Below are 27,491 nucleotides of genomic sequence, written 5' to 3' on the forward strand. Positions count from 1 at the left end.
ATAGTGACTAAAATTAGGGACGAACTAGAACATTTACTGAAGGTTTGGACATTACTGTCTTTTAGTCCTAAGACTGTAGGAGCTTAGTTAAAATTTCTCTCCTGCCTACTTCAGGTTTAAGTATAATAATACTCCGCTATGTTCTTTCGCCAGATTCTTATTTTCGTATCTTTAACACCGTCGTGAAATAATGTCTTTATTATTCGACCATAAAATCCCTGTTAAAACTAAACTACTGTAACAGAGTTAACCCTTGACACTCGACTGGTGACTCTGAAGCACCACTAGAAATTATTGTGGTATTATTTCAAAGAAATTACGAGAAATTTTACAAAATATTCGTTACATTACAAAATTTGTATTTAATTGGTTACTAAACATTGAAACATTATATGTGGAAATCGAATCAGTTTCGTATGAATAAAATGAAAATATTCTAAAACGGAAGAAAAATTTAGTTTTAGAATGAAAATAGCGCCGAGTGCAAAGGGTTAAAGTGTTAACGTACAAAATTAACTTACAATAGAAGTGCCACGATTAAAAAGATAAAAGGCTGACAATTTTCAAAACTATCAAAAACATTCGCAACCGTTCCGATCGCAGATAGAAATGAAGATACTATTTCCATCACGTGCCTCCAGAAACCTCAAAATTTCCGTTGAAGCACTCTCGACGTCCCGCTCTTTTCTTTAATAATGTGCTGCCACGGAACAAGTTCCCGTAAAGGAACAATGGTCGATTATAAAAAGTCGAGCCACGAAACAATGCCCGCCCGGTGTATTAATCCGGACGCGGAGTTCACGGGGCCGAATAAATGTATTTTTTCCCCCGGGATTCTTTTTCTTTTCGTCGCGGCCGAACTGGCCGTGGCTTCTCCGAGCCCGCGGACTTTTTTAATTTGCAATGCTGATAAGATGGAAATACTCTCCGGCGGATTTGTAAGTCGAGCATACCGAGCGTAATCGGCCTTCGTCGCGCGATGAAAGCGACGCCGGTACACGCTGACGGCCGTGTAATTTTTCGCGTTTTTGTTTCCAGTTTCCGAGCCGATTTTTTGCGAACACCCTGAAGAATGTAGCCGAAAGAGGACAGAGACGGTTGACGCGATCCACGGCCTCGATTGTTCCGAACGCCGAACCGTGCAATTAGCCCCCTAGCCACGAAGCGGATTATGTCGTGCTGGGACAAGTGGCCAATGTTATGCAGATTTTATGGGCTAACTGCTGGAATTTTTCGCGTTTTTATTACGCCCGGCAAGTAGCAATTCGGGGGGACGTTTAATGGCATAAGGCGCGTTCGAATGTTCCGACGGATTTTCTGCCGCTCGTTTCACGTCCGGCAAGACGTGTTTATTAGAGCGTTAATTCGCTGTGACTATTACTTTCAACCACTCTTCTCTACTTTCTTTCGGAAAAGAAGCGCGTGTACGGTAAAGTCTTGATCCAAGCCGAACGAATCTACACGATCTTAGTCAGCTCGGCTATCCTCGAACCACTACTAATCCAATGACAAAACTTCTTTATTCTTCATTATTTTTATTATGGGACTCTCGCCAACACGTTCGTGGCATTTTTCCGATTGAAATGACACTAAACACGATGGAATTTGAACTGTATTTACTGGTTTAATTGACGGTATGTACAATAGTAGCGCTACACGATCTACGTCACAGCACGGACCCGAGGATTTAAGCAACACGATAAATCACGAGATGTTCCGCGAAGCAACGGAAATAGTATTTTGTCACATTAATAATACGACTAGCTGCGTATAAGATAAAAAGTAAATTGGGATAGCGATTTTTCATTCGGTAATCGGATTTTTGATTCGGCTGACACGGTGGATTATTAATGTTCATTTCAATGTCACGAGAGCGAGTTCGATAACTGAGCTCTCCGGTAACCGAAGTGTTGCGTGCTCCTCTTTCACACCTCCACATTAATATTTTCGACCGGACGTGTTCGGGCTCGTTCCGGGAAACGATGCACTCGAGTCAGGGGGTTCACTGACGCATCAGATTCTTCATTCATAAAGCCGAGATGCACCGCCGGTCTATCGTAATGCTAACATTACGACGCCGAGGAAACGTTTGTGAGTTTGCACTTGAATTAAATTGGGTCGAGTGCTGCTCGTTCATCAATGAATCGCCGCGGCAAAACGATTTCCGAGCATGATTTCTTGGCCTTCGTTCCGATGAATCAACGTCGATTGCTGTTTTAGTTGAAAGCATAGTTCAGCAGAATGACCCGGCGTGTTCTTGTACAGGGCCTGCTGTTGCAAATCGTTGCAAAATTCACTTTCATTAACGTGTACAGGGTAACTGGTGGTGCCACTGGAAAGGGGGTGATTCTACGCGAAAAAATAAGTCGATAATGTACAATAAAATTTTTCCATACGAGGCTTTGACTTCGAAGAAATCGGCTTTGAAAATCCGTCAAATTTGCGTGCTTAGCATTTTAGATGGGCCATGAACAATAGAGTTGCCAGATTAAGACTTGTCCCCCCACTCTACCTTCCCCTTCTACGAAGCTATTCCCCCACTCTTCCGACACTGCCCGGTCACGTGACGCGTCTCGTCTCCGTCACGATGTCACGTGACTAATTCGGTACTGGCAGAGGGGGGGGGGGGGTAACTGTTTCCCCTCGATTCCTCTGATCTGGCTACTCTGACTCAATGGCACGCGTATTCGTCTTCAAACTCGATTCTCTCGATAGCAATGGCTCAAAAATATTTCGAATTATTTTTTCATATATTGTAGAATCACCCCCGTTTCGATTGTACCACCAGTTACCGATCGCCCTGTACAAGCGAGAAGTACGTAGCAGACTTGTATCACCTCTAGTTACAAAATTCATTTGGAAATGAGTATTTGAAACACAACTTACATGTAAGAAACATGAGAACTATAGAATGTTTGTTGAATTAAATATCAAATGCTCGTATTCCTTTTAGTCTTGCACTTTCTGGGACAATATATTAAAATTTCATGGTTATACAAAGCAGCGAGCATTGAGTTGCCGGACAATTTACGAAGCATGGCGTGATATTTCATTAAATTATATCGGTCCTAAATGATTTTCCGTCACCATAATCTGTCGCGTTTAAATCAAGATTAGCCCGGCTCTCCGGTCCCGTTCTATTCAAATCAAGATATTACGGCAAGATCGCGAAACCCTCGGAATTATCGTAGCTCGTAAATCTCGAACGTATCTTGCAAGACATAATGAATAGATAATAGACAGTTCTATATGCGTGGAAATGCTCGACTTTATTAAGTAATTGCGTGGTGGTTTCTGCGGAGATTCTTATTGGCAGAGAACTGTTCGGTCACGGCTGTCAACCATAACGGTGCACACTTTCGTTTCCGTGCGTAAGGTAGCGGCCGGAGATCTTACAACTGAAATTAATATTTCTCCGAATCCCAAAAAACCGGGCACGAGAGTTACAATCGATATGCCCGCCATTAACCACGCGTCACTTCATTATAAATCGCGCTCGCACGGTCTTTACGATCGCCCTCCCATTCCTTTTGCATTCCGCAGCACCAACTTCGTCCGTAAGAAACGTATTGACGTCATACAACAATATCCCGCGCCCAGCAGACCGCATTAACTTTCAGAAGTTTCCTGCGACTTGTCTTTACGACTTCCGTTTCGCGCAATAATAACACAGAGATTGTGGTCATTCCGTTGAAATACTTAAGGCGTGTCCATTTAATCCGTAACATTATCCACAGAGGAAAACCCCGACATCTTTCGATACTTTTCGAAATTTTTGGACATCGCTCCACGAGTCTCATTTATTGAGCAAGGGGGACGACGACTAATGGTACAGGTCGAAATAGGAAAATCAGAAGGGTCCAAAAAGCAAGACGGTGATAATAGAAAAAGCAAGGGGGACCAAATAGAAAAAGCATGGAGGTCCAAATACTAAAAGCATGGAGGTCCAAATACTAAAAGCAAGGAGACATCCAAATGCAAAAAGCAAGGAGACATCCAAATGCAAAAAGCAAGGAGGTCCAAATAGAAATAGGAAGGGGGACATCCAAATGCAAAAAGCAAGGCGGTTCAAAGAGAAGAAGCAAGGAGGTCATAATTAAAAAAGCAAGGGGGTCCAAATAGAAGAAGCAAGGAGACATCCAAATGCAAAAAGCAAGGAGACATCCAAATGCAAAAAGCAAGGCGGTTCAAAGAGAAAAGCGAGGAGGTCGAAATAGAGAGAGCAAGGAGGTCATAATTAAAAAAGCAAGGGGGTTCAAATAGAAAAAGCAAGGATATATCCAAATGCAAAAAGCAATGTGATTTTCATAGAGAAAAAGCAAGGGGGTCGCAGTAGAAAAAGCAAGGAGGTCACAATAGAAAAAGCAAGGAGGTCATAATAGAAAAAGTAAGGAGATCCATAAATAAAAACAAGGAGATATACAAATGAAAAAAGCAAGGGTGTCGAAATAGAAAAAGGAAGGGGGTCCAAATGCAAAAAGCAAGGTGGTTCAAAGAGAAGAAGCAAGGAGGTCATAATTAAAAAAGCAAGGGGGTCCAAATAGAAGAAGCAAGGAGATATCCAAATGCAAAAAGTAAGGGTGTCGAAATAGAAAAAGCAAGGGGGTCGAAATAGAAAACGCAAGGAGGTCACAATAGCAAAAGCAAGGAGGTCACAATAGCAAAAGCAAGGACGTCACAATAGCAAAAGCAAGGAGGTCATAATAGAAAAAGTAAGGAGATCCAAATACAAAAACAAGGAGATATCCAAATGCAAAAAGCAAGGGTGTCGAAATAGAAAAAGGAAGGGGGTCCAAATGCAAAAAGCAAGGTGGTTCAAAGAGAAGAAGCAAGGAGGTCATAATTAAAAAAGCAAGGGGGTCCAAACAGAAGAAGCAAGGAGACATCCAAATGCAAAAAGCAAGGTGATTTTCATACAGAAAAATCAAGATGGTCGACATAGAAAAAGCAAGTAGGTCCAAATGGAAAAGAGTGGGGGTAAGGGGGTTTCCGCCGAAAATTAGCAGGGAGAATGCGTTAGGCACCGAACGCATCCGACACACCCAACCGGATGTACGGCAGTCCCACAGTTTTGCCACCCACACAGGCGAATACTTGGTTCGGAGTGTAGACAAGGAGTAAGGAGCAAACGCATAACAGAGAGAGAACCGTGGCCGTGTACGCAGCTGCGTGCATACTGCATACGCGCGACTGCAATCCGCGGGGAACGACGCGACGGGGACACGGTACCTGGTTGGCCGACCGGCTGGGAGATGAAGAGTGAAAGTACCGAGGTTGGCACAAAGAAGTCATTGAGGAATTCGAGGGAACGACAGCACGGTCATTGGCCGGGGAAGGATTCTGCATTTCTGGCAAGGTTGCAGACAGCTGTGTAACGCCTTGCTACGAAGTGCAAGGTTAATTGCTGCTCTCTCGCGTTAATCAGGCCTATCGAAGGCAAGGTTGACTGCGCTCGATCTCAAACCACGCTTGATAGTTTCGACATTGTTGTATATTAATCTTCTACCTGCTAGCCACGCCGCTCTGACATCTGTTGTCGGGGTTATTAACCGATCGCTGATTGATAATGTCCTGTTACATGAACGCTCTTGGCGAAAAATTTCAACGGTCTTAGATAACAAGCGCGCGAATCCAGGTGACTTTTGAGAATTCGAAAGAATTGCGGTAGCTTTTGATTCATGTGCAGGAGAGTTTCGTCTGAAGAATTCGGAGTACAAACTTTGCAGTATTAATACAAAAATGTGAAAAATGCAAGTAAAATTCTCATCTTATGCAAGTACTAATAATTTGATCACTCACTGTGTTTCTGAAAAATGCACGAGTTTTAACCAAGAGCAACTATCAATTTCGTTGTTATAGCATACAGATAGTCGAATATTATACTAAAATGAAATATTTCAATGAAGGCTGCAGCTCGGAAAGAGTGCACAGCAGTGTGAATGTTCCAACTTTGAGCAAACAATGTCGAAACGTTTGAGCTATTATTTATTTGGAGCAACGTGGTTCAGACGGTCCCAGGTGACGAAGGGTAACAAAACCAGACCGCGAAGAACCTGACCGCAAGAACCGCCGTTTCATCCGCTGGCATACCTCGGCCCTGAATTCACTTTGAAGATCGCCTCGTATATTTTACCTACACCGTTCCGGGTCGCTCTATTTACCCATATACCGCGTTATTCGCGCGTCACAATTTTATTTACGTTCCGGCTTCGAGCGTGCGCGAACCTCCTGCCGTTTGGCTCAGATTTGCATGCGAACTTGAACGTTACGTAGGAATTCCAAGGCCGTACGTCCTTTCCCTCGATGCCCGCGAACGCGATTCCAGTGCTCCCCTTGACTTCCCAGAGAGAAAGAGAGAGAGAGAGAGAGAGAGAGAGAGAGAGATGCGTGGTTAAACAAAGCCAGATCACCGGCTCTCTCGTAATCGCAGCGAAACACACAAGACAGGAAGCGACAGGAAAAAGAAAACACTATGACAAACACGTGACATCGGTAGAACCGGCAATCGACTAAAACGTCGACGAATTTTGAGGTTAAGTTATTCCCAAATATTCGGAGAAAATCCCACGCATTTCGATTGATTTCAAAAGGGCATTGATGCTTCTTTCTTCCGAAACGTCATTTATTAATTTTTAACACTGCCTTGGGCGTCCTTGGGCGTTATAACCCCATACAGTGTTTTCTCGATATATGTCCACTACCCAGGGACATATATCGGATAGAAGATACTGTTCTTTGATACACTGCCGAACGTAGAAAAGGACAACGAAGAATGGCCTCGGCCGCCGAGGAGTTTCACGTAATACGAATCGGGTATGTCGGTGTGAACCGATACTAATCCAATAACAGGAGTTCTATATTTTTCATTATTTTTTTATGGGACTTTCACCGGCATATTCGTGGCACTTTTCTATTGGAAATGATACCAAATATGATATTATTCCGATGATATTTACTTGTGTAATGAACGATGAAAGTTACAATTATATTAACGGAAAAATAGTGTAAATATGATCCGGATGGTATCGTGTTTGGTATCGTTTTAATCAGAAAAATTACACAAATATGTTGGTGAAAGTCCCACAAAAAATAATGAAAACTACAGAAGTTTTGTTATTGGATTAGTAGTGGTTTCCTGACCTCACACCGATATGCCCGACCCGTATTATGTTACACTCCTCGGCGACCGAGGCCTCACGCGGCAGTGGGGATAGTTCTGCGACTTTTATCGAGCAGGTATTCGGGACATATATCGAGAGAACACTGTACTAACTTTCTGGATTCTTTTACAATACTTCTTTTTTGATCTTTAATATTTCCTTCTTTGAAAATACTTCCTTTCAAATAGTTACAATGTTTATAGTGTGAGGATGTGTGAGAAGAAATGAGAAATAATTTGAAACGATTTCACAACTCAATAAAATTAACAAAGAAAGCAAGAACCTCCAATTCGTTTATTGTTCCTTGCATTCGACACAGACAATTTTCATTTTTCACAAGGATTTACACAAGGAAAAATTATATTTGTTGGTATTTTTGAAATTGAGTCTCAGATTGTAAAGGATTCGATGAAACTGATGCAAACAATTTGGAATAAAAATAGAGTTGACGCTAAATGAAAACCTAGAAAGCCGCCATATCTCGTTAGTTTATCGAGTTCTTATTCCGCCGAAAAAAGGTGGCTGTGCGTAGTGGTTCGGGCAAATGACTCATAAGCATGATCCCGAATGGCTGAGCCGGGTTCGAGCAATTACTTACGAGCGCAAAAATTCTAAGCGGCTGTTACATGCGCCCCGCGTTCTCCCGATAACGTTTAAGCTGATTTGAACTGTTGAATACGGACTGGTGTGTAGGTATCGGGGTCTCGCGCCTTTGTTAACCTTTCATTATTATGCATGGAAAATCGACTGATCGATGGAGGGGGTAAACGTACGACTTCCAGTAGCATATTAATTGTTCCGCAGGAGACACTATTCGGCGGCAAGAAATTAACGAGAACTGTCAGTCGGGAGATTTGCGGTTACGGCTTGCAACCGAGTCAATTAGACACGTTCGAAAAATCCTGGTTCTTAATTGAGTTTAAAATCGACAGTTACCTCGGCGGATTTTGTCACTATTCGTTCGTCAAATTGACTATTGCAATCTGTAACAGTCCCAACTCGGATATTATCTTAATTGATATACCAAAGCAATTGTTAAGACCTGCGAAAATAAACAGTGTTCTTAATTAAGTACCTTTGCAACAGAGTGCAGTTCTGATATTAGAAGTACTTAAGAAATTGTTTATTGTCGTTAAAAATTGTCGTTGATGTGTCATTTCAGATAACAGTGTTGTTTAAAGTGCAATCTGTTATTAAAACTCCGTTCAAGTATCGAATTCAAATCGTGAATATGTTTTTACTGTTGGATACGATTGTTTATATATTTTGCTTAATATTGATAATTGTGCTTTTTGCAATACTTCCGAGGAAATGACGTCAGAGAACCCTCGATCTTGCGAGATCAGCTTCACGGCGATAGAAGATTATCTATCTTACTTTCACTGTGGAGAGTGTCCTGCGTGGGCGTGGTTTTGTTGCTCTTACTTTCAACGGGGCTAGGGCAGTGCCCCGTAGGGCAATGTATCTATCGAACGCAGGAAAGTGTAGCTCTTTTTAAATATTTCACATAAACTATTATTTAATGGGAGCACACCACTCCTACCCTCATTCGCTCTTATAAATTGTAACTGGATTACAGATTTTATGCATTCTTGACAGAAACGAGTATATTGCTTTTAATTCGTTAAAATTATTACGAAAAGAAATACGTGTCTACGTGGTTCCTGCGTCTTGCAATTAATGTAGACCATTTTTATTTTGCATAAATCAAAATCGCAGTCTTTCTATTCTACAAAAATTGTATTTTATATTTAATATCTTCTGACTTATATTTTAGACTGCCGGACTTTTTGTAGTTCTTTTTAGTGGATTTGAATTTTCACAAAACGTTTTACGCACTTTCTAGCGCGTCTTTGCAATCAATCTAATCTGGATTGACTCTAACATTGCGACTAGTCTTTCGAGATTGCTATAACTGTTCTTCAAGATTTGCACTAACCCAGACCGCTGCTACGCTTAGCGTTCCATTGTTCGTGTCTGTTCAGCGTTATCTCTTTTGCATACGAGCTACACGGCTGTTATTACACGAAGAACGGATCCGTTAGTACACGGCAATTAAGCAACACATCGTACGAGATATTCGAGCGTCCCGATATGCAACGCGCGATTAAAAAATGATGAATCCTCCCCGCGGTATCCCGTAATCGGCCGACGGATGAAACATTGTTGTTTCTTTATCGTTATTTTACGCGCGCAATTAGCAGCAAATCGACGCGCGCTCGAATTGCGCACGGGATTATTTAGTGGTAAAAACGATACCGGTTCATTTATGTAGCCGTAATTTCGAGTGGCCTAATGAATGCGTGACTCAGCGCCGCGACTGCTCGCCTCGTGTAAATTACATCTGAACGTTAGATCGTGTTTAAGTAGCGCTGTAAATGATACCGGCCGGTCGACGGAACGCGAGTCGCGATGCAACTTTGTACAAACCGTTGCTTTTATTGCTTCTGTTGGCTTGCTGCGCGCTGCATCGCGGTTTGTTATAGTAATGTACACTACCCGCCATAAATTTCGAATGAACTACCAGCTGAATAGAAACGATCCTTGTGTGTATTCACTCCTTAATTATGGCAGTGGCAGTCACTTCGTTGTGCCGCGCATGAAACTAAGAAAGACCTTCCCCCGATACCGCGGCACTAATTTAGATTCGGATACTTGATAACATTAACCGATACTTAACACGAATCTCTTTGATTTATTTATTCACGAAGGTCGCGTTAAAAACGTCTTTGGCGGCCACGTTTGGTTTGCATAACGTTTGCAAAGTTGATTAGAGATTTAATTATTAGAACTGTAAGAATAGTAGTGTCAACTTTGGTATAGTGTGATGCACGGAATTCTAACTTCTCCGAGAATCCCAAAAGAGATATGTCCAAAACGCGGGTCTAGCCAGGGACACATATCGGCCAGGAAATACCATTTTGAACTTATATTGACACGAACATGAGCTCTAGTACGAGGTATACGATTCTCTATATTTTAATTACTGTTCGATGACAGCTTGTCCCAGAGCAAAGTAATCGCTGAACTTTAAGCACGCTAACTTTTGAACCGGTGAATTCCTCGCCTTAAAACTTCGATTTTTGGCATTTTCTCGTCGATATGTCCAGGAGTGTATAAGTGAGGAGCTGAAAATTTCTGGGTTGCCAAGGTGAAGTTTAACCAAGAAGAAAGCGAAATAAATAAGCTTCTCGTGAAAACTGGTGTGTTCCGAACCTAGCCGTGTTGTAATATAAATTATGGCGCGCTGTAATATCATATTTTAAGCTAAAATGGATAATCTTTTCAAAATGCCGGCTGTCAGTGACGAGGCACAGGGAATTTATATTAATCCCCCATAAGCCGAGTCGTAAACAGTAGTTCGAAGAAAACGGGAGTTCCCGAGAATTGGTGAACGAGCGTTTTGTGAAAGATTGATGACACAGGAGACGAGTCTACCGGATTTTCGGAGAACCATTGATCGTTAAAAACCAATGAGCACGAGGATCGCATAGGATTTTATGGCCGTTTCCACCGATGTTATTTGCATTATATTTTCTACGGTTTATCGGCTGCCAATATGAATAAAACATTCGTGTTTTTCGCGTGAAATTATGATTCACCGTTCGACATTTCACCGCGACACGGACAACACGTGTAGCGGATGGTGCAAACATTCTTAAAAAATGAATAATAATTCTTTGAAAACAAAAAGACGTAATAATATTTCAATAGGATCTTCTATGGTCTACAGTTAGGTTGTCTGCGGATCCAATATTAATAATAGAAGTAAAATTTAGAGATGTAATTGTAACTGCATGCAACAAAAGTTTTAAACTATGATCGTCTATTATTAAAAAATTTACTGAGGCAATTACAGAATCTGTAGAAGGATTTACAGAAGCAAAAATTGAACAGAATGTCTGTTCTTTGGTATGTTTTACATAAAATTAAAGAGAAGACTTTATTCTATTATTTATGTATACTAAATAATAATATAAGCGTGCGGGACGTGTAATTCAGTAGAACATAGATAATTTTGATATTTCCTTTGGTTGCTGCATTTGTTCGTTATTGATGGTGCTTCGTGTTTAGAAAAATAACATTTTAGACATTGCTGGCGTTTTACAATTTTATCAGGAGAACAAAATAGTTAACGCGCAGCTTCGAATAGAAATCATGAGAACGGTTCCACTGTTGCTTCCAAGAAATCTAAGTTACATCAACGCCAGCATACTTTCGAATTGTGTATGTAATCGTTGCAGGATTTGATACTGGCTTAACAATATCAAATGTCACTCGGCTACGTTACTTTTCAAAAGCGCGGATCAAGCACAGGAGCATTCGCTAAGTATGGAGGTATCGTGACACTTTTTCATGGAACCTATTTCTTCTGGTATAGTCGAAAGAAAACATAGTTCGATGCAAAATTGATTTCAAAACGAAATACGGAGGCCTGCAAAGTATGCTGCTGGCTCCACCTAGACTCACCTGAGGTATTTAGAGCTATGGGGATGTATGGGAAGTTTGTTGCGACTTCTCACAGGTAGCGTTTTGATACGTTCCGAAAATTAAAAGCCGCTAAATTAATCGACGCATTAATTTAATTAATTCGTTTTCTGGGAGTTGCGGTATTTTAAAGACGCAGGACAAAGAGAGGCAGAAAACATTATCGACATCTGACATTTAAAAAGACCCAACTGCATTAGCATGAATTACAAATTATGAATGTATAATTGTTCACGTTTTGCATGAATATGTCGTTAAAAAAATGTACAAAATGATTATTCGTTAAAGTGGTTAGCTAAATGGAGAGGTGGAAAGTCCGAATGTAAAGGTCAATTGATAATAGCAAGAAGTATAAATTGCAAATAATATTCCATCTGTTTTACAAGAATTAGCAATAATACCAAAACTTGCGGCAAGCAATAAAAAGTGATTACGAACGCTCTGTATTCTAATACATTCCATAATTGAAGTTAAAAAAGCGAATTAACTTGTTTCATTCAACGCTGTTCTCCACGGTACAATTTGTGACGATAGAGTAATAATTTCTGAAATGGAAAAAAGAAATTAACTCTTTCGCAATGCACATCAGTATCGTCGTGAAAGTGGTCGAATTTTTGCCAATCTGCAGAACCGTTTCGTTGCGTGTGCACGTAATGAAACACAGATTTTTGCAAAGGGTAATCGATTCTATCGAAACGATAGGTCGACACAGGCCGGATTGACATTCGCGGATAGATATTGAGCTCGATCGTATCAACAACACCGGCGCATCACCGGATAAATCGTCTTGTAGAGCGACGGCCGGCGCCGTTAGATAAAATCTTTCGATGCAAAATGAGCAAACGAAGAGTTAGAATGCGGCGCCTGAGCTGTGCGACACAACGGCGGGGGAGGAGGGCGGAATGGTGGAATACGGAATGACATCCGGCTGGATGACTCGAGGGAGTTCCTGGTATCTCGAAACTCTTTAGAATTCTCTTCGGTGGCCCGAGCTTGCTCGGCTCCGAAGGGAGATTCTTTCCGTGTACGTGATCTATGCCATTTTATCGAGCCGCGGATGTCGATGCTCTGCACGGTGTGCTGAACATAAACCAACCCGGCTTCTCTAGCCGTGCCGGCTCACAAATTGTACGCGGCTGCGATTGAAATGACCCGCCATTTTTATCCACGACTGATCGAAACACTCTTCTTCGCGGAAATTAAGCAGTTGAAACGTTTGAAAAGTCTCCAGCCATATTTACATCTAAATTAAATTGAATTAGTTTCTATTTAATTCAATATTTTTATTTATCAATTTTCTACTGTTTTAACGAATAAAAGGAATATCTATTTATTTCCACCAATATTTTCGGCTTACTAAAATTATTTCAAAAAAGAAATAACATGAACATAAACCAACCCGGCTTCTGTAGCCGTGCCGGCTCACAAATTGTACGCGGCTGCGATTGAAATGACCCGCCATTTTTATCCACGACTGATCGAAACACTCTTCTTCGCGGAAATTAAGCAGCTGAAACGTTTGAAAAATCTCCGACCATTTTTACACCTAAATTAAATTGAATTAATTCGATTTAATTCAATTTTCTTATTTATCAATTTTCTACTGTTTCAACGAATAAAAGGAATATTTATTTCCACCAATATTTTCGGCTTACTAAAATTATTTTAGCACTAGGTTTACGGGACGCGTCAAAACGACACGTTCTAATATCTTTAATTTACGATTATTGAGATTATAAAGATGCATTCATGAGGAATTATTCAACAAATTTATTTCTTTGGGTATATGTTATTTTTAAAATGGCTAAAAATTTGGATAGACACATTCTCGTTATTTTTTATAAATCAATGTAAAATAGTCACTTCTAGTGCTCCGTAAACCTAGTGTTAAAAAAGAAATAAGTGGCTTGGGATTAAAGCAGACGATTTCAATTCTGCACAAAAATCCACAATTTAATGATCACAGGCAGACAGCGAATTTTCTGCACTTACGTCGAAAATGTGTAGTAGAAAGAAAAATTTTGTCTTATTTTCAAATTACGGGATCCGTTAAGAAAGAAAATGAACGTTTCTTTCCCTCCAGTTTAACACTAGATTTACGGGACCCGTCAAAATGACGGATTCTAATATTTTTAATTCACGATTATTGAGATTGCAAACATGGATCCATGAGGAATTATTTGACAAATTGATTTCTCTAGGTATATATTATTAAAAAAATGGCTACAGATTTTGATAGATATATTCATGTTATTTTCATAAGGAAATGCGAAATAGTCATGTTTAGTGCTCCGTAAACCTAGTGTTAAGGTAGAAAATGAAAGAAAAGGAGGGAATTTAAGGTATAAAATCGTTATTTCGCGTACAGATCCGCCGAGTAATTACGATTGACGCGGCCCTAATGTGACGCAGCATTAGAACGTAAATGTTTAAAATACGCGGTGCAATCGTAATGGAGTTCAACGTCCAGTTCACCTCAACAGAACGGAGGGCTATAGTTAATTGCATTGAAGCGCTGCGGTCATAACAGCGGCCGCCAACGAGTTCCTATCGATGGCCGAGCACGTTCTCGCAATCGGTTCCCATAATCCGGCCTCGTTCGACGGCTTAAAATTTCAATCAGCCGTCGAGACGTCGGACTACGAATTTATTCCGTGCTCGAATCCGTCCCGCGTGTACGCCGTACGCGTACGCGTTACCGAGATCAGAAGATAGCTATGCAGATAGAGCGTTCCCGCGCGCGAGAACCGCAGTCAGCGTTTGCGTTTACGCTTCAGGTCGCCGCGTTCCGTTCTGATTATTATACGCAACCTCGAGCGCCGCGCCGGACCATCGCGTTCGAACTAAACGTTCGCGGGTGTCAGGCGTATTTACGTTAAAGCGGAATCGTAAATAACCATACAGCCGGCCGAAAAAAAACACGCGTTCGAACAGAATTCACATTTTCTCAAATCGGTTCAAACGCGCGCACATGCCTCCAGACAACTCATTGTTCTTCCATTTTTATCGGATATCCTCAGTCGTTAAGTAAACCGTGCGAACATTAATTCCCCAAAAAGTTGACAGAGGATTAGTGAACATTGAGGACACATCGAAACCTAATTAACAAGTTGACCGCCATGTCACCCATGTGTGGAATTATTTGTCCAGGTTTTAAAACGAATTTTAACGGTAATACATTGATCGTACCTAATTTGATTGGGATCTGTAGAATGCAAGAAAGTTGGGGGAGACTATTCTGTATCATACATTTAATTTTTTTCAATTTTTATTTCGTGAAATAACTTACGTTCCAGTTTGGCAGTCAAAGTGTTAAGAAAATCACATAATTTTTTCAATTACATTGTTGTTTGTTGACGAGTGTTCGATAGTGTTTGTTATGACTTTGAAAATCTATTTTTCTTGGGAAAGTAATTTCAATGAAAACGGTTCAAAACAGGAAAAAGTAAAGATAACAATATTTCTATCTATAAACTAACTTATTATTATGGTTATTGAGTCAAATGCGAATATTAAATTTAATTTGCAAAATTGTGTTTATCTCACTTGTAACTCTAATTCACGATAAATATAATTTCAAATATTATTTGTCTAATTTATTGTCAGACAAATTATGATTTTATCTTTGGCGCTCTGGGTACTATATAAATATAAACCTGTACAATTATAGTAGTCCAATAGATCAACTTATTGGAGTCTTATTAAAGTCTAAAAAATATTATAATTCCATATAATTATATTATTATAATATTATATTGTAATATATTATAATGTTGTCACCCGAAACATAAATTAGGTGTGTCCTTGATTGTTGTATAACGTAGTAAATAATTCTTACGGAAATGTGATCTCGATCCACATTTCTGGCTGTCTTGCGACTGTAAAAGCGGGACATTTTGTTCTACGTTTCTACAGATTTGCATTCTTGCAAATGTGTGGGCTATAAGCGACCACGATAATAAAAGAATCGAGCACGGACAAATTTTCGAACAGGTTGCAGTTTGCATCGGTAACGCGCGCAGTTTGCATCGAATATCGGGACTCGCGCACAGTTCAGGGGCATACGATAAATTTCTAATAAATGGATTAGTATGCGTCGTTGTGAAAACAAGAGGCGATTCGAGAGCGTAGACATTGCTGAATTCAGCTTCGATCGGTAACAAGAAACTCCGGAAATTTACTTAAATTACTTCGATTTCCACGCGTTTAGCAATCTAGAATTCGATTTCTCGCGTTCGATGAATTATTCAGACTATGTGCGGTTATCGTGAAAGTTCAAATATACTAACAGTACACGAGTGTAATTGGGCTGTAAGAAAATCGAAGCACATGCGCTAAATAATTCTGATCAATAGGCTGTCGATTTTGTGCATTCACAACGAAATTCAATAGGTGAAATGCAAAACAGTTAATACATTTAAGGATTGTAAAAAGACTATTAATTTAAACTCGCTGAGATTATTATGAAAAAAAAAAAAATAAATGCACCTCTTCTGTATCTTGTAATGCAAAAAATTTTGCATAAGAATCCTCGATAAATTATGTCAATCTGAATGATTGTCGAAGCCAATGGAAAGTTGTATTGTATTCTATTGTGTATTGTATTTTTAATATTGGCAAGTCAGTTGTTCGATTATTCGTGCAAAAGTATTGCAATATCGGAAATCATTGTGTGGATTATTGCATGCGTGGCCAGTATCTGATTGCCAAGTCGCATCTTCTCGTTGTGTTGACGTTCATTATGGGAAACTTCGAGGAGCTAAAACAGACATCATTTTGTAATGTAGTCACCGAGGGTCAAACGGTTTACAGCAACACTCGCAAGAGATACGCGTGTACCGAGCAGAGATGTACTGTTCAGGTATAACTAAATTATGCGTCGAATGTCGTGGTCGATGTAACAACCTTTCGTTTCAACTGCTGCCAATCGATCGCTACATTAAATGGAAATCACAGGTTCGTCGATGGTTGTACGCGATAGCAAGGCGATTGGTCATCAACAGCTCTGGCAAAAAAATTACACGAGAGAACAACTTTCGTTTATCGTGCGAGAACATTGCCTGGAAACTCAGGGATTATGAAATCGAATGATTAGATGATTAATCGATTCGTTTTTCAGTTTCATTTAATTTATGGAAAGCGTAGAGATAGTCTCTTTAAGGGGAAAATTTTGAAAAATTATTTGAAATTGCACATACTCCAGAAAATTGCCAGTTGTACCGTATGTAGCAGTCATTTCTTAAAATATATTAGACTTGTAATTTTTCCATAAATCACTGTATGGATTATTTCGGTGTCATTCTTACAATAAAATTTAAAGAATTGCATTCAAATGATCTCTTAGTTTAAGAATGTTTCTATTTGATTAACTGGTTTATTACGGTTTGATTAACTGGTTTTTCGATATTTCACTGTAGTTACAAACAGGGTTAAGACTCGGTAGAAAGTATTTTGCACAAACACGATACGCGCAAACCGCTTTCTCTTGATAATACAATGCAAGGTACCATAAACGATTGAATTTTAAGTTGTGCAATAAAAGACGAATAATAGAGTTTCACGAGTTCATCGCGACATTTAAACGCACACATTCACGAGTTCACGTTTTCTCGTGGTACTCGGGCGATAAACTGTGAATTTACTGTTTCGACATTTCGCGCGACACGTGGACCATTCGCATGGCACAGGCCGCAAGAAAATTCGAGCGAAGAAGCTGCGTTAGGGCAGTAAAAAGCGAGATCACTTTCGGCGACCGACCGACTCACCTGGCACACAGGTGAACGCCACAGAAGCTGGCGTGGCTCGCAACGGGCTGTCGATCGTCGACCACAGGCATTTCCCCGCGACATACGATCATTAAGCAATAATCCCGAGTCAGTGATCGGTGTTCCGAGCAATCTGTTACACGGTTTGTCCCTCCCACGTGGTCTCCAACCAGCGGGTAGTTCAGTTGCATTTATGGAGGCGTAAATCGCGTAGGAATAATAGAAGCCGATCGCGGGCACAACCACCACCGGGCATTCCTTCGCCGGACAATCTTCGAGCCCAACGTCAACATTGTTTTGCCACCGATTGCGCCAGTCGCACCGCTTAATTAATTTACCGGTGACAACGTTTCAAGCTGCAACCCGACGCCGATCGATTGTTCTCGATGCTGATCAGCTTCTGTTTCCAACCCAGCTCTTATTTTCATTACAAGTAACTTGTAAATGACACGGGGCAAATACTCTTCGAAACGGAATAACTGCTGGTCAGACCTTGAGAAACTATTGTCAAGTTTCCGGGTGAATTCACGCTGAAAATGTTAATTCGGTCGATCAATGTGCTCGAGGAGCAAGGATTGATAATAAATCGAAGTGTTCAATAAGTGCTGCTCGGAGGGTCCAAGTTGATGGATAAAAATCAATATTAACACTAGGCGTACGGAGCGCTAAAAGTGACTATTTTACATTACTTCATAAAAATAACGAAAACATGTGGTGCCCAAATTTTTAGGCATTTTTTTAAATATCATATACCGAGAGAAATAAATTTGTCGAATAATTCCTCGTGGATGCATTTTCAAAATATCAGAATCCGTCATTTTGACGGGTCCGGTAAATCTAGTGTTGAGGAAACGTTTCATTATATCATTTTTCTGTAACAACAGAAAGAACTGTGACACACCGGAAACTTTGGACGTTGAAGAACTGTGACCTCGGCGCGCCACGTTAACCATTGGCGAACACGTGTTGTTCCGTCATCCCCGAGCAAGAAAGCGGAAGAATCGCTCGGCAGAATCGATAGAAAACTCGAATTGTGAATCGCAGCGGGTGCTGCGAATCTAACTGGCGTCTGGCAAATGGTTAATGTCGTCGTCGAACGGTTTCGCAGCGGCGAGGCGAGGCGAGGGGACGCGCGATTACTCGTTACGAAATTAGCTCCCCGAAGAAGCCCCAAAATATTTATAACGGTGATAGCATCGACAAGTGGATCGATGCAAACATTCGGCTCTGGAGAGCTCGATCGCTAAACGGCTTCACCGTCAAAAATACCGCACATCTTTCACACGGTAGATCTGGGCATCGAGTGTGAGAAAGAGAGAGAGAGATTCGGTCAAGGTTATTCTCAGTCAAGTAGTTCCACCGAATAGAGATCGGCGTTTCAATCGCGTTCTTTTCGACGAACAGAAACGATCAAGTGCCGCCTGGACCAGCAGCATCTCGATACTCTGAACTCGGTTGTTCCGAAGAAGAAGGGTCAAAGGCCGGCGAATAAAAATGACTGGTGGCCCTCGAGCGTGTTTCTCGACGAAGCCCTCCGGTGTTCGCACGATCGACGGAAAGAGTAAAAACTCTGTGTCACTGGCCACAGTAAAAAGAGGCCTGAGCAAAGGGCAGAGAAGAGGATCCGTTCGAGTCATCTGCTGCTCAGCTTGTCGTTGATCGCGCGAACATCGGTTTTTCTTTTTTCTTTTTTAAAAAGAAGTGACGCAAAACAGTTGGTGTTTTTCTAGCCGCGCGATAGTCGAGCCTTTGTAGCCGTGGCATATGCTGTTCCTCTTTTCCGACTAACCGACTCGGCTGAATTAATTGCTTCGCGGGTAATTAATTAAACGGTTACGTTCAACAGACGGAATTAATGAGACAGACGGTTGCTCTTAGCTGGTAAATGCGTCGTTAGAAAATGATCGTTTCACTGCTTCGGGATGTGCACGGAAGAAAAACATGTTACGTTCTGAATCAGACAATTTTTCCGTGCGAAATAAAGCAATTAAGAAACATAGCAATTGTCTGAATGTTGCCTTGTTCACGTAGTGGTCCTTACGTCTATGAGGCAGTTAAAAATCGAAAAAGTTGAATTTCAATTTTTCAAAAAATTACCTTGACTTGATGCACTATTTGAATTTAACATCCCTACAATTTTACCAATGTTGAGCGTTTAAAGATTCATCTTAAGGTGTCCTGAAGATATGGAAATTCTATTCTCGAAGGAAACGAAAATAAAATCCCCTAAGCCTCTAAACAAAAATGCCCCCTCAAGAAAAGGTGAAAGTTAGGGTGACAATTGTCGTTAAGATTAGCAAATAACATTTGACTTTCGAATACTTTTCAGAAACGGTCAGTTGGCAATGTAAGTGGAGCCTTCACAAATTATATACTCTCGTTAAATGTCGCACAACAGTCAAGCGAGTCCCGCGACAAGGCAATGCTCCAACAAGGATCGCCGAGAAGTTGGAGTCACAGTCCGAAACAAAGTAACACGATTTCGCACGTGGTAAGTCGTTCTGTCCTATAATTAATTGCTCCGGCGAAGCAGCCGGTTAACGAATTAATTAAAATGATTAATGGCCGCGCGAGTGTCGAAGCTTGCGCGACTCGGCCGCAACTCTGAATGATACGAGCTTCGCCCGAACCTGGCAGACAATTAATTAATGAAACTAATTCGCCGGGGCAGAATTAATCGGTCAAATTAATTGGTCGGCGACCGTTGGTCGTTCCACGACCGTTGCTTCGCCGCTGACGACAAGGTCACCCGCCAAGGTCCCTGGAACTTGCAATCGTAAACAGGATATTCGTCCCGCGGAGAACCGACGGCCATATAGTCTTCGACGAAAACCCATCAGCGTTTATCTGCACGGGATCCAAAGTTCGGATCGATCGAGGAATCTTGTTCCATGTGTGCCAAATATAGAGTCAATCTCCCTGTTTATTTGGCTTCCGAAGACATCCGGTTTTCGGTGCGTTTCGCTATTGCCAGACTGTTGAGACTTCTTTCGAGGAGAAAAAACCTCGGAGCCGAAACAAACATGAACGACCACACGATTTTGTTTCTGCGGTAGATAGACTAAATACTCCGGAGGCGTCGCTAAAAATTGCTATCTATAATTCACAACAATTCTAAATCGCTTTGTGTTTACTGAATTGTTAGACGTTCAAGTCTGGTACGAATAAATACACTTGATTTCATATCGACAAAGTGAAAAAGATCGTACGCGACGAGAAATATTTTAGATCCGATGAAATGTTCATTCGATTAATTAGTAGAGCTATATTCTGTTATTAACCCTTTGCACTCGAGTGGTGACTCCGAAGCGCCACTAGAAATTATTGTGGCATTATTTCAAAGAAATTACAAAAAATATTACAAAATTTGTATTTAATAGATTACTAAACATATAAATATTATATGTAGAAATCGGATCGGTTTCGTGCGAATAACATGAAAATATTGCAAGACGGAAGAAAAATTTGGTTTTAGATTGAAAATAGCGCCGAGTGCAAAGGGTTGAATTGTTACTACCTACTTCAAATGTTATCGAGTATTACCTAATCTTGAACACGATCATAAACATGTATTATACTTCGTTCTCAGTGTTCCTTACAGTAAGAGAATGTAGAAGCGAAATATTACCACTACGTTACCATCAGTGTGGGTGTAATTTAAAAGTGTACAAACATTGGAAGAATTTAGAACACACAGTTCTCGATATATGTCAACAACACGGGTCTTGCCAGCGACGTGTATCGTCCAGGAGACATACCCCTAACCTTCTTATGTCCTCCAAGGCCTCTCGAGCTCACGGGCCATACCCCGCGGCAGTGGGGAGAATTCCGCGACGTTAATCGCCCAGGCCTCGGCGACATATATAGAGAAATCACTGTATTAAGTGACTATACCGCGGAGCTAGGAAAATCGTTCGAATCGCGACGATCGGTGACAGCTCCGAATCGAGACCGAACGGGAAAATTCTGAGTGACGTAACACCGCCGATAATGGTGGGAGTATGACAGACTGTTTCCGCGTCGGCGCGTTTTTAAAGCCGCCATTCTGAGGCAACACGCTCGGCCTGTTCGCGGATCGGAATCCTCTGTTTGCGCGGCACAAATATCGGGCCGATGCTCGCGCTGCATCGACATGCACCAGTGCATCGCCGATGCAGTTGGTATACACCGCTTAGACGGGAACATCGACGCACCGACACGCTCCGCAAGAAATAATTGCGCCGGGAATCCTGTGTACGCGGCTACGTACAAGCTTTTGACTCGCGAATCAGAACCGGTCGCGTTCGCCATTTCTTTTTTTTCTTCTTTTTTTTCGGCATCCTAACCACGAGAACCATTTAATTCCACGGTCTAAGAATCTGGAGAGCAGGTGGACTAATTTAGGCTCCCCGATCGCGACCACCGCGGGAACGGACAACTTCGGGAACCGATAACGTTCCGCTCCGATAACGTGTCGCTCATAATCGTTACGCAATTACCACGCCGGACGAGCGAGACTGGAAGGCTGATGGGGTTTTCGATGGCGATCATGCAAATTCTGCGACTTTGGATACAGGCTTGTGTCATCACTTTGGTCGTTTCGAACTTTTGGTAGTTTTCGTTGTTTGTGAATTTGATGCAATTGTAACAATAGGAGAAACATATAGCAGGAAAAGCATCGGAAGAATCTAGGAATCAAGGCATTTATGAGAAAAATGAGTAGGTGTAATTGAAAACAGCAGAAAGATTAAAGGAGTTTAACAATGTCGATATACCATTTTTAACATGTACAAACGAGTAATGAGCAAAATCAATTTTTACTTAGCTCCTATAGATTGCAATTGATGTATACAAATTTTATTTTGTAATCATTAGAACAGGCGATTTGGTTAACAGAAAATTGTTTGTGTACTTCCACTTGTAAAAGCGTGAACTATATAAATTTGTAGAGGTATGTCCTGCAATTGTGTAAAATAATACTTATCGTCGGAGGAACGTAAAATTGCACAGACTTTATATCGAAAGTTTCGATAGCAAAGCGTTCAATATTTTCAATAATATTGATTGAGATTACAGACAGATTTCTCGTTTCTCCACTTAAAGAAGCGCAGCTGTACCAATTAAAGAAGTCATAGCAATAAGTGATGGAGGATCTACGATTTCGCCGCGTTTGATTCGAAATCGCTGGGACGTAATGACCGAGAAATGATGTTTCCCGTGGAACGAACGAATTCGAGGAAAAAGCAGGTAACAAATTCGACCAGATCGCGGCGTTGAAAGTCGAAAGAGGAAAGTGAAAACCGGTCAACGGTTTCGGATGTCACCGGAGACGTTTAGTTCTGTGGAGTCCGAGGTCTCCGAAACAGATGTACCGCGGTAGGCAAAGACAGAATTGCAAAAGAAAAAGAAAAAGAAAAAAGAAAAATAAAAAGAAGAAGGGGAAGGATAAGGCAACGGCACGAGAGAGGTGGACCCAGGCGGTCATGGATGAAACGTGTTTTGGAATCTTGCACAGCGATCGTAGCGTCATGTTCAATTTGTTGTGCGTGCTCGGCCCGCTTGGATCGTACCAACTTCTACCAACGAAAGGATCGATCACGTTGATGATCGATCCGTGAGCGAACAACGTTGCGGCATTCGAAAAAATTAGGCGCATCGCGTGAATCCCATTAGCGTGCACTACCGTGATTAAAGTCGTAACCGTTCGGAACGCGAACAATGTAATAGCGAGGCAGTCAAGTGTTACGACAATACCGTTCAAAGATTTTCATTGCGTTGCTCTGTTTCTGTAAGCACCGAGTGCACGTTAAAAATAATCGGATTAATTTTGTTTTTCATATGTAAACTAAAATCTTAACCCCTTTGTGCAAGTCGAAATTCTTCGAAGTCTGCTAACAAAAGTCGGAAATGAAATGCATAAATTGTGCATCATAAATTCGCAAAATTTGTGTCCTATTCTGTACGTACTTTATCAACAAATTTTGCGAACGACAGAATGCTTTAGAGATTTTTGAACGACTGTTCATACTCTCGTGAAATATAGGCTTTAATTCTTTTGTTACACTGACTGTAGAAAATATTGTACATAATCTATCGTTAATTGTAATTGGTTAAACACGGCTAGGTATTGGCTGGGCGAGGATTAAAATGATTCTTATCTATTCTCGATAGAACTCTATTATTTTTGGCAAGATTTAAGAACTAGACTGCGGATTTTATACATTTGCGAGAAAAACGAGTGGAAGAAATTTGAAACAGTAGAGAGATTAAAAGAATTTAGGAATAATAATATATCCAATTTATAAAAATTTTCTTAAAATAAGGAAGAAATTTCTGGTCATTATGTTACGATGGAGACAATTTGTATTCAGTTCACATGTTTTGCAATTAAGGCAATTTATATTTTGGCTCTTACGTTTTAGAATTGATGGGGACTGTTTTTATATGGTTGTTAGGTCTCTTTACTTTGTATAAAAATCCGCAGTCCAGTTCTACAAATTACAGAACCTTTATGAGATAAGTATGGAGTCGTGTGAAGCACTTACGTTGACTTTGGCAAGGTACAGCTCCAGCTCCTTATAAGGATCCATCTCCGGTTTACTCTCACTCAAAACTTTGCCACTTTCATCACCACTTTCCACTATTTTCAACCGATTCACTGTTTTCGTGGCGGTTATGCTCGACGCGACACTTCCTTTCGAGCCATCGACCTGCAGCCCACCGGTGTCTCGCATGGTCTCCATGCTCTGCCGTCACCTTGACCTTACGCGCATTTTCTTGTGCACCTGTAACAGAAGTAACGCACGCCGTTCAGTCTGAGCCACCAACCGACGAACAAAATAATGAAACGAGTATTCGAGAGGCGCCGATAACGATTGGCTAATTCCGTGACCTGTGACACCGGATTCCTTATCGACGTCGCATCATCACTAGAATAGTTTCATTCCATTTTACTACAATGTCACGATTACTCCTGTCTAGTTCTGCTTGATCAGAGGCTAGACATAACAATTTCATTCAGTCAAATTTTATTTAAAAAACTCCACGATCCAAGTAGTTGAACAGTTATGCTATCCCAGCTGTTTCATTTTTTAACCCTCATCCACTCTTTATTCTTCTAATTTAATTTCTCCCTGGTCAAAACTACAGGAGCATCTTTCGTGCGACTATAGTTCAGGTTCATTGAATGCGAGAATTCATTTGGATTCGAATAAATTGGTCGAGTTAAGTAATAAGCTCGACAGATTGAGAAACCTACGAAGGTTCTTAATCAACGGAGTAATTTCAGTGTTCAGCAAATCGTGAAAGCCTGCCCCCCGTCGGCCGGTATTTGTTCTCGAAAATGGCCGGTAATTAATATTATTATTGCGGAGATACAAATTAGCGTTTGAAACGACGAAGCAGCAGAACAAAAGGAAACCCGCGGGGATACCTACGGGGCAAAGGGATTATAATTAGCCCTAGTGTGACTCACTATCCGCGCTGTGCCGCTCGTATAATCCCGGCTTGTCAAACACTTGAAAAGGGTAAAATGGCCACCTGCGCTGTTATGATTGCATTTGGCTAAATTTAGCAGAAACGTACGCGTTAGTCACTGCAGCTAATTATATTTCGCAGATTAGTTCTCCCAGCGAAACGCGAGAAGGCTGATCTGAAATTACCGCCGTGCTTCGGACCCACTTTCCCATCTAAACATGATCGCGTCCCATAACGTTGGATCGATCGCTGAACGCAATTGTTCTCGCTTTGTTAACTTCCCGAAGTACACCTGAACCACCACCAGACAGGTAAAAATGATTCGGATTGTTTCGTTTGCGATTCATCGAACTTATAGAAACGTTTACTATTATTATTAGCTTTTAGAAGTCTTAACAAAGCTCCATGTAAAGCTGTTAGTAACTCGGTAGTTCCGGTGTAAATATTATCTGGAATAAAATATTTCTAGACGGGGAGGCACGATTGATAATAAAGGTATTGCGCCGTGTTATATTGACCCGCACAGTGAGCAAGGGTTAAACCAAAGGCGCCATTGTCCTTCGTGAAATGTCTTTCTTCGTGGTTTATCGGTTTCCTCGGGTCGGTATAGTACTCGCATGAGAACGCTCCTTCGTGAATGGGACAACATTTTCTCAAGTTCTGCGACTATTTCAAAGTTCAACGGGCCAACAGGTTTCTATCATAGTAGCTGGATCACGATCTGGGCGATCTACTGCGAGATCGTGTATCGATTGTGCCGAGTCAAGTGGGATACTTATAGGACATGATACGATTGCCGTTTCATTCAGCGGGCTCGCCAACAATAAAGTCATGCATGAGAACACGAGCTGGTCTCGCGAGGCGCAGACATAATATTAGAAAATCGCCGGATGTCTGATCGCGGTAACCTGTTGCCGTCGAATGAGTCAGGTGATTTCACAGGTGAGCGATGATGCTCGATGCACCAGCGATTTTCAGCCGTTTTTGCAGGAAACTGGCCATCGATTAAACTAAAAATTTCGAACACGAGATATTCCTCGATTTTCAAATAAGTGGAGATTTTCTGCAATAAGAATCCTTTTCCTTTTCAAGCCAAGCTTCCTGCCCCATTAACTGCACAGTTAATGGGCTAATCTGGGCTCGAATGCAATTTTTTTACCAATTTTTACGAATTTTTTCGGAAGATTTATCAAACATTCTGCACTGCGGTATTTGAAGTATCTAAATTATTTTTTTAAAGTAAAAACAATCAAAATGACCACATACAGAGATATACTTATGTCCTTAAATTTGTTGATTTAAAGTGTAAAACAAAAATGAACGAGACATTGTCCTACACAAGAACAAATATCTCGCTCGTAAATTAGAATAACGAATGCAATTTTCCTAGAAGGTGAACAACTTTATTAGTCACATTGTTTACACTCCTCGACGCCCAAGGCCACTCGTGCTTCGCGGCCCCTCACAGGCTATATCCCGCGGTAGTGGGGATGGTTCCGCGACATCTATCGTCCAGGCCTTGGCGACATATATAGAGAAATCACTGTACGCATCGTCAATTAAACCACTGAATACTGTTCAAATTATATCGCGTTCGGTGTCATTTTAATCAGAAAAATGCCGAAAATGAATTGGCCAGAGTCACATAAAAAAATAATAAAAAATAATATTACCATGCCTATCAGTGGAGGGGGTAGGCCAACTGACTAAGATCGTGTAGCTCCGTCCGGCTTATGTCAAGACTTTACTGTCCAACGAGTCGAAGGAGTTGTTCTCGCCTTAAAACAACTAGACATTTCCACCTACTTGATAAATGTATATTGATAAATGACGCTATATTCCGGCGGCGTACCGTGAAATTAATTGATCGACTTTTTCAAATCGGACCACGCCGGTGTCCGGAACTAATGATAATAATAATAACACGGTTAGAAAGCAGTAATTTGTAAACATAAAATATCGCACAGTGTCGCGCGGACGATGGAGCCCGATAGTGTCTTGACAATTGAGACATTGAAAAACGGAAAATCCGTCCGGATAATTACGAACCAGCGCATGAGCACGAGCACGTTGAAACGAGGCTCGCGCGATCGAATCAATTTCGCAAATCCGTGATTAGCCACGCGTCCACGCTGTATATCTGTCAGTCGGCCCGCGACGCTTGTTAACTATCAGTGACGGCGGTATACGAGATCGGTATTTAATTAATTTTTACGCAATAGTCAAAACACACGTCCGACCACCGTTGCTCGCTGGTTTTATAGACCAGTTTTCCCGATCGACGTTGATTTATTAGCGGGAATACGATTAGGCGTGTCACTCTTAAATCGACGCAAGCTTATGGGGCGCTCCTAAATTTTGTGATCGAGCGTTATCAATGTACTTTATTGCTCGTGCTTCGGCAGACTGTTACGTAAACGTTGCAGTATGTAACAAAGGACGGTCAAAAGTTCGTTACATGTATCCGAGCTGCGGAATATTACTGTCGACTGAAGAAAATTGCATGTCTAATGGTAGTTGTCATTCAATGTAGGCTATTTCACGTACTGCTGCAGACTTACAATTAGTTGGGTAATTGCGTTGCGACATGGTCTGTACAATAAGATTTTCTACAGCAATTGCA

General features: G+C 41.2%; 1 protein-coding gene across 1 annotated transcript in view; it reads right to left on the reverse strand.

The window, feature by feature from the left end:
• The window catches only part of Cv-c (RhoGTPase activating protein), a 437,455-nt gene that overhangs the window by 370,798 nt on the left and 39,166 nt on the right, over nucleotides 1-27,491 (reverse strand). The window contains exon 2 of the mRNA XM_076802187.1: nucleotides 23,938-24,177. Within this exon, the coding sequence (XP_076658302.1) occupies nucleotides 23,938-24,135 (198 nt within the window). The 5' untranslated portion in view covers nucleotides 24,136-24,177. The remainder of the gene's footprint in view (nucleotides 1-23,937; nucleotides 24,178-27,491) is intronic.

Source organism: Halictus rubicundus, chromosome 16, assembly GCF_050948215.1.
Source record: "Halictus rubicundus isolate RS-2024b chromosome 16, iyHalRubi1_principal, whole genome shotgun sequence".
Classification (NCBI taxonomy): Eukaryota; Metazoa; Arthropoda; class Insecta; order Hymenoptera; family Halictidae; genus Halictus; species Halictus rubicundus.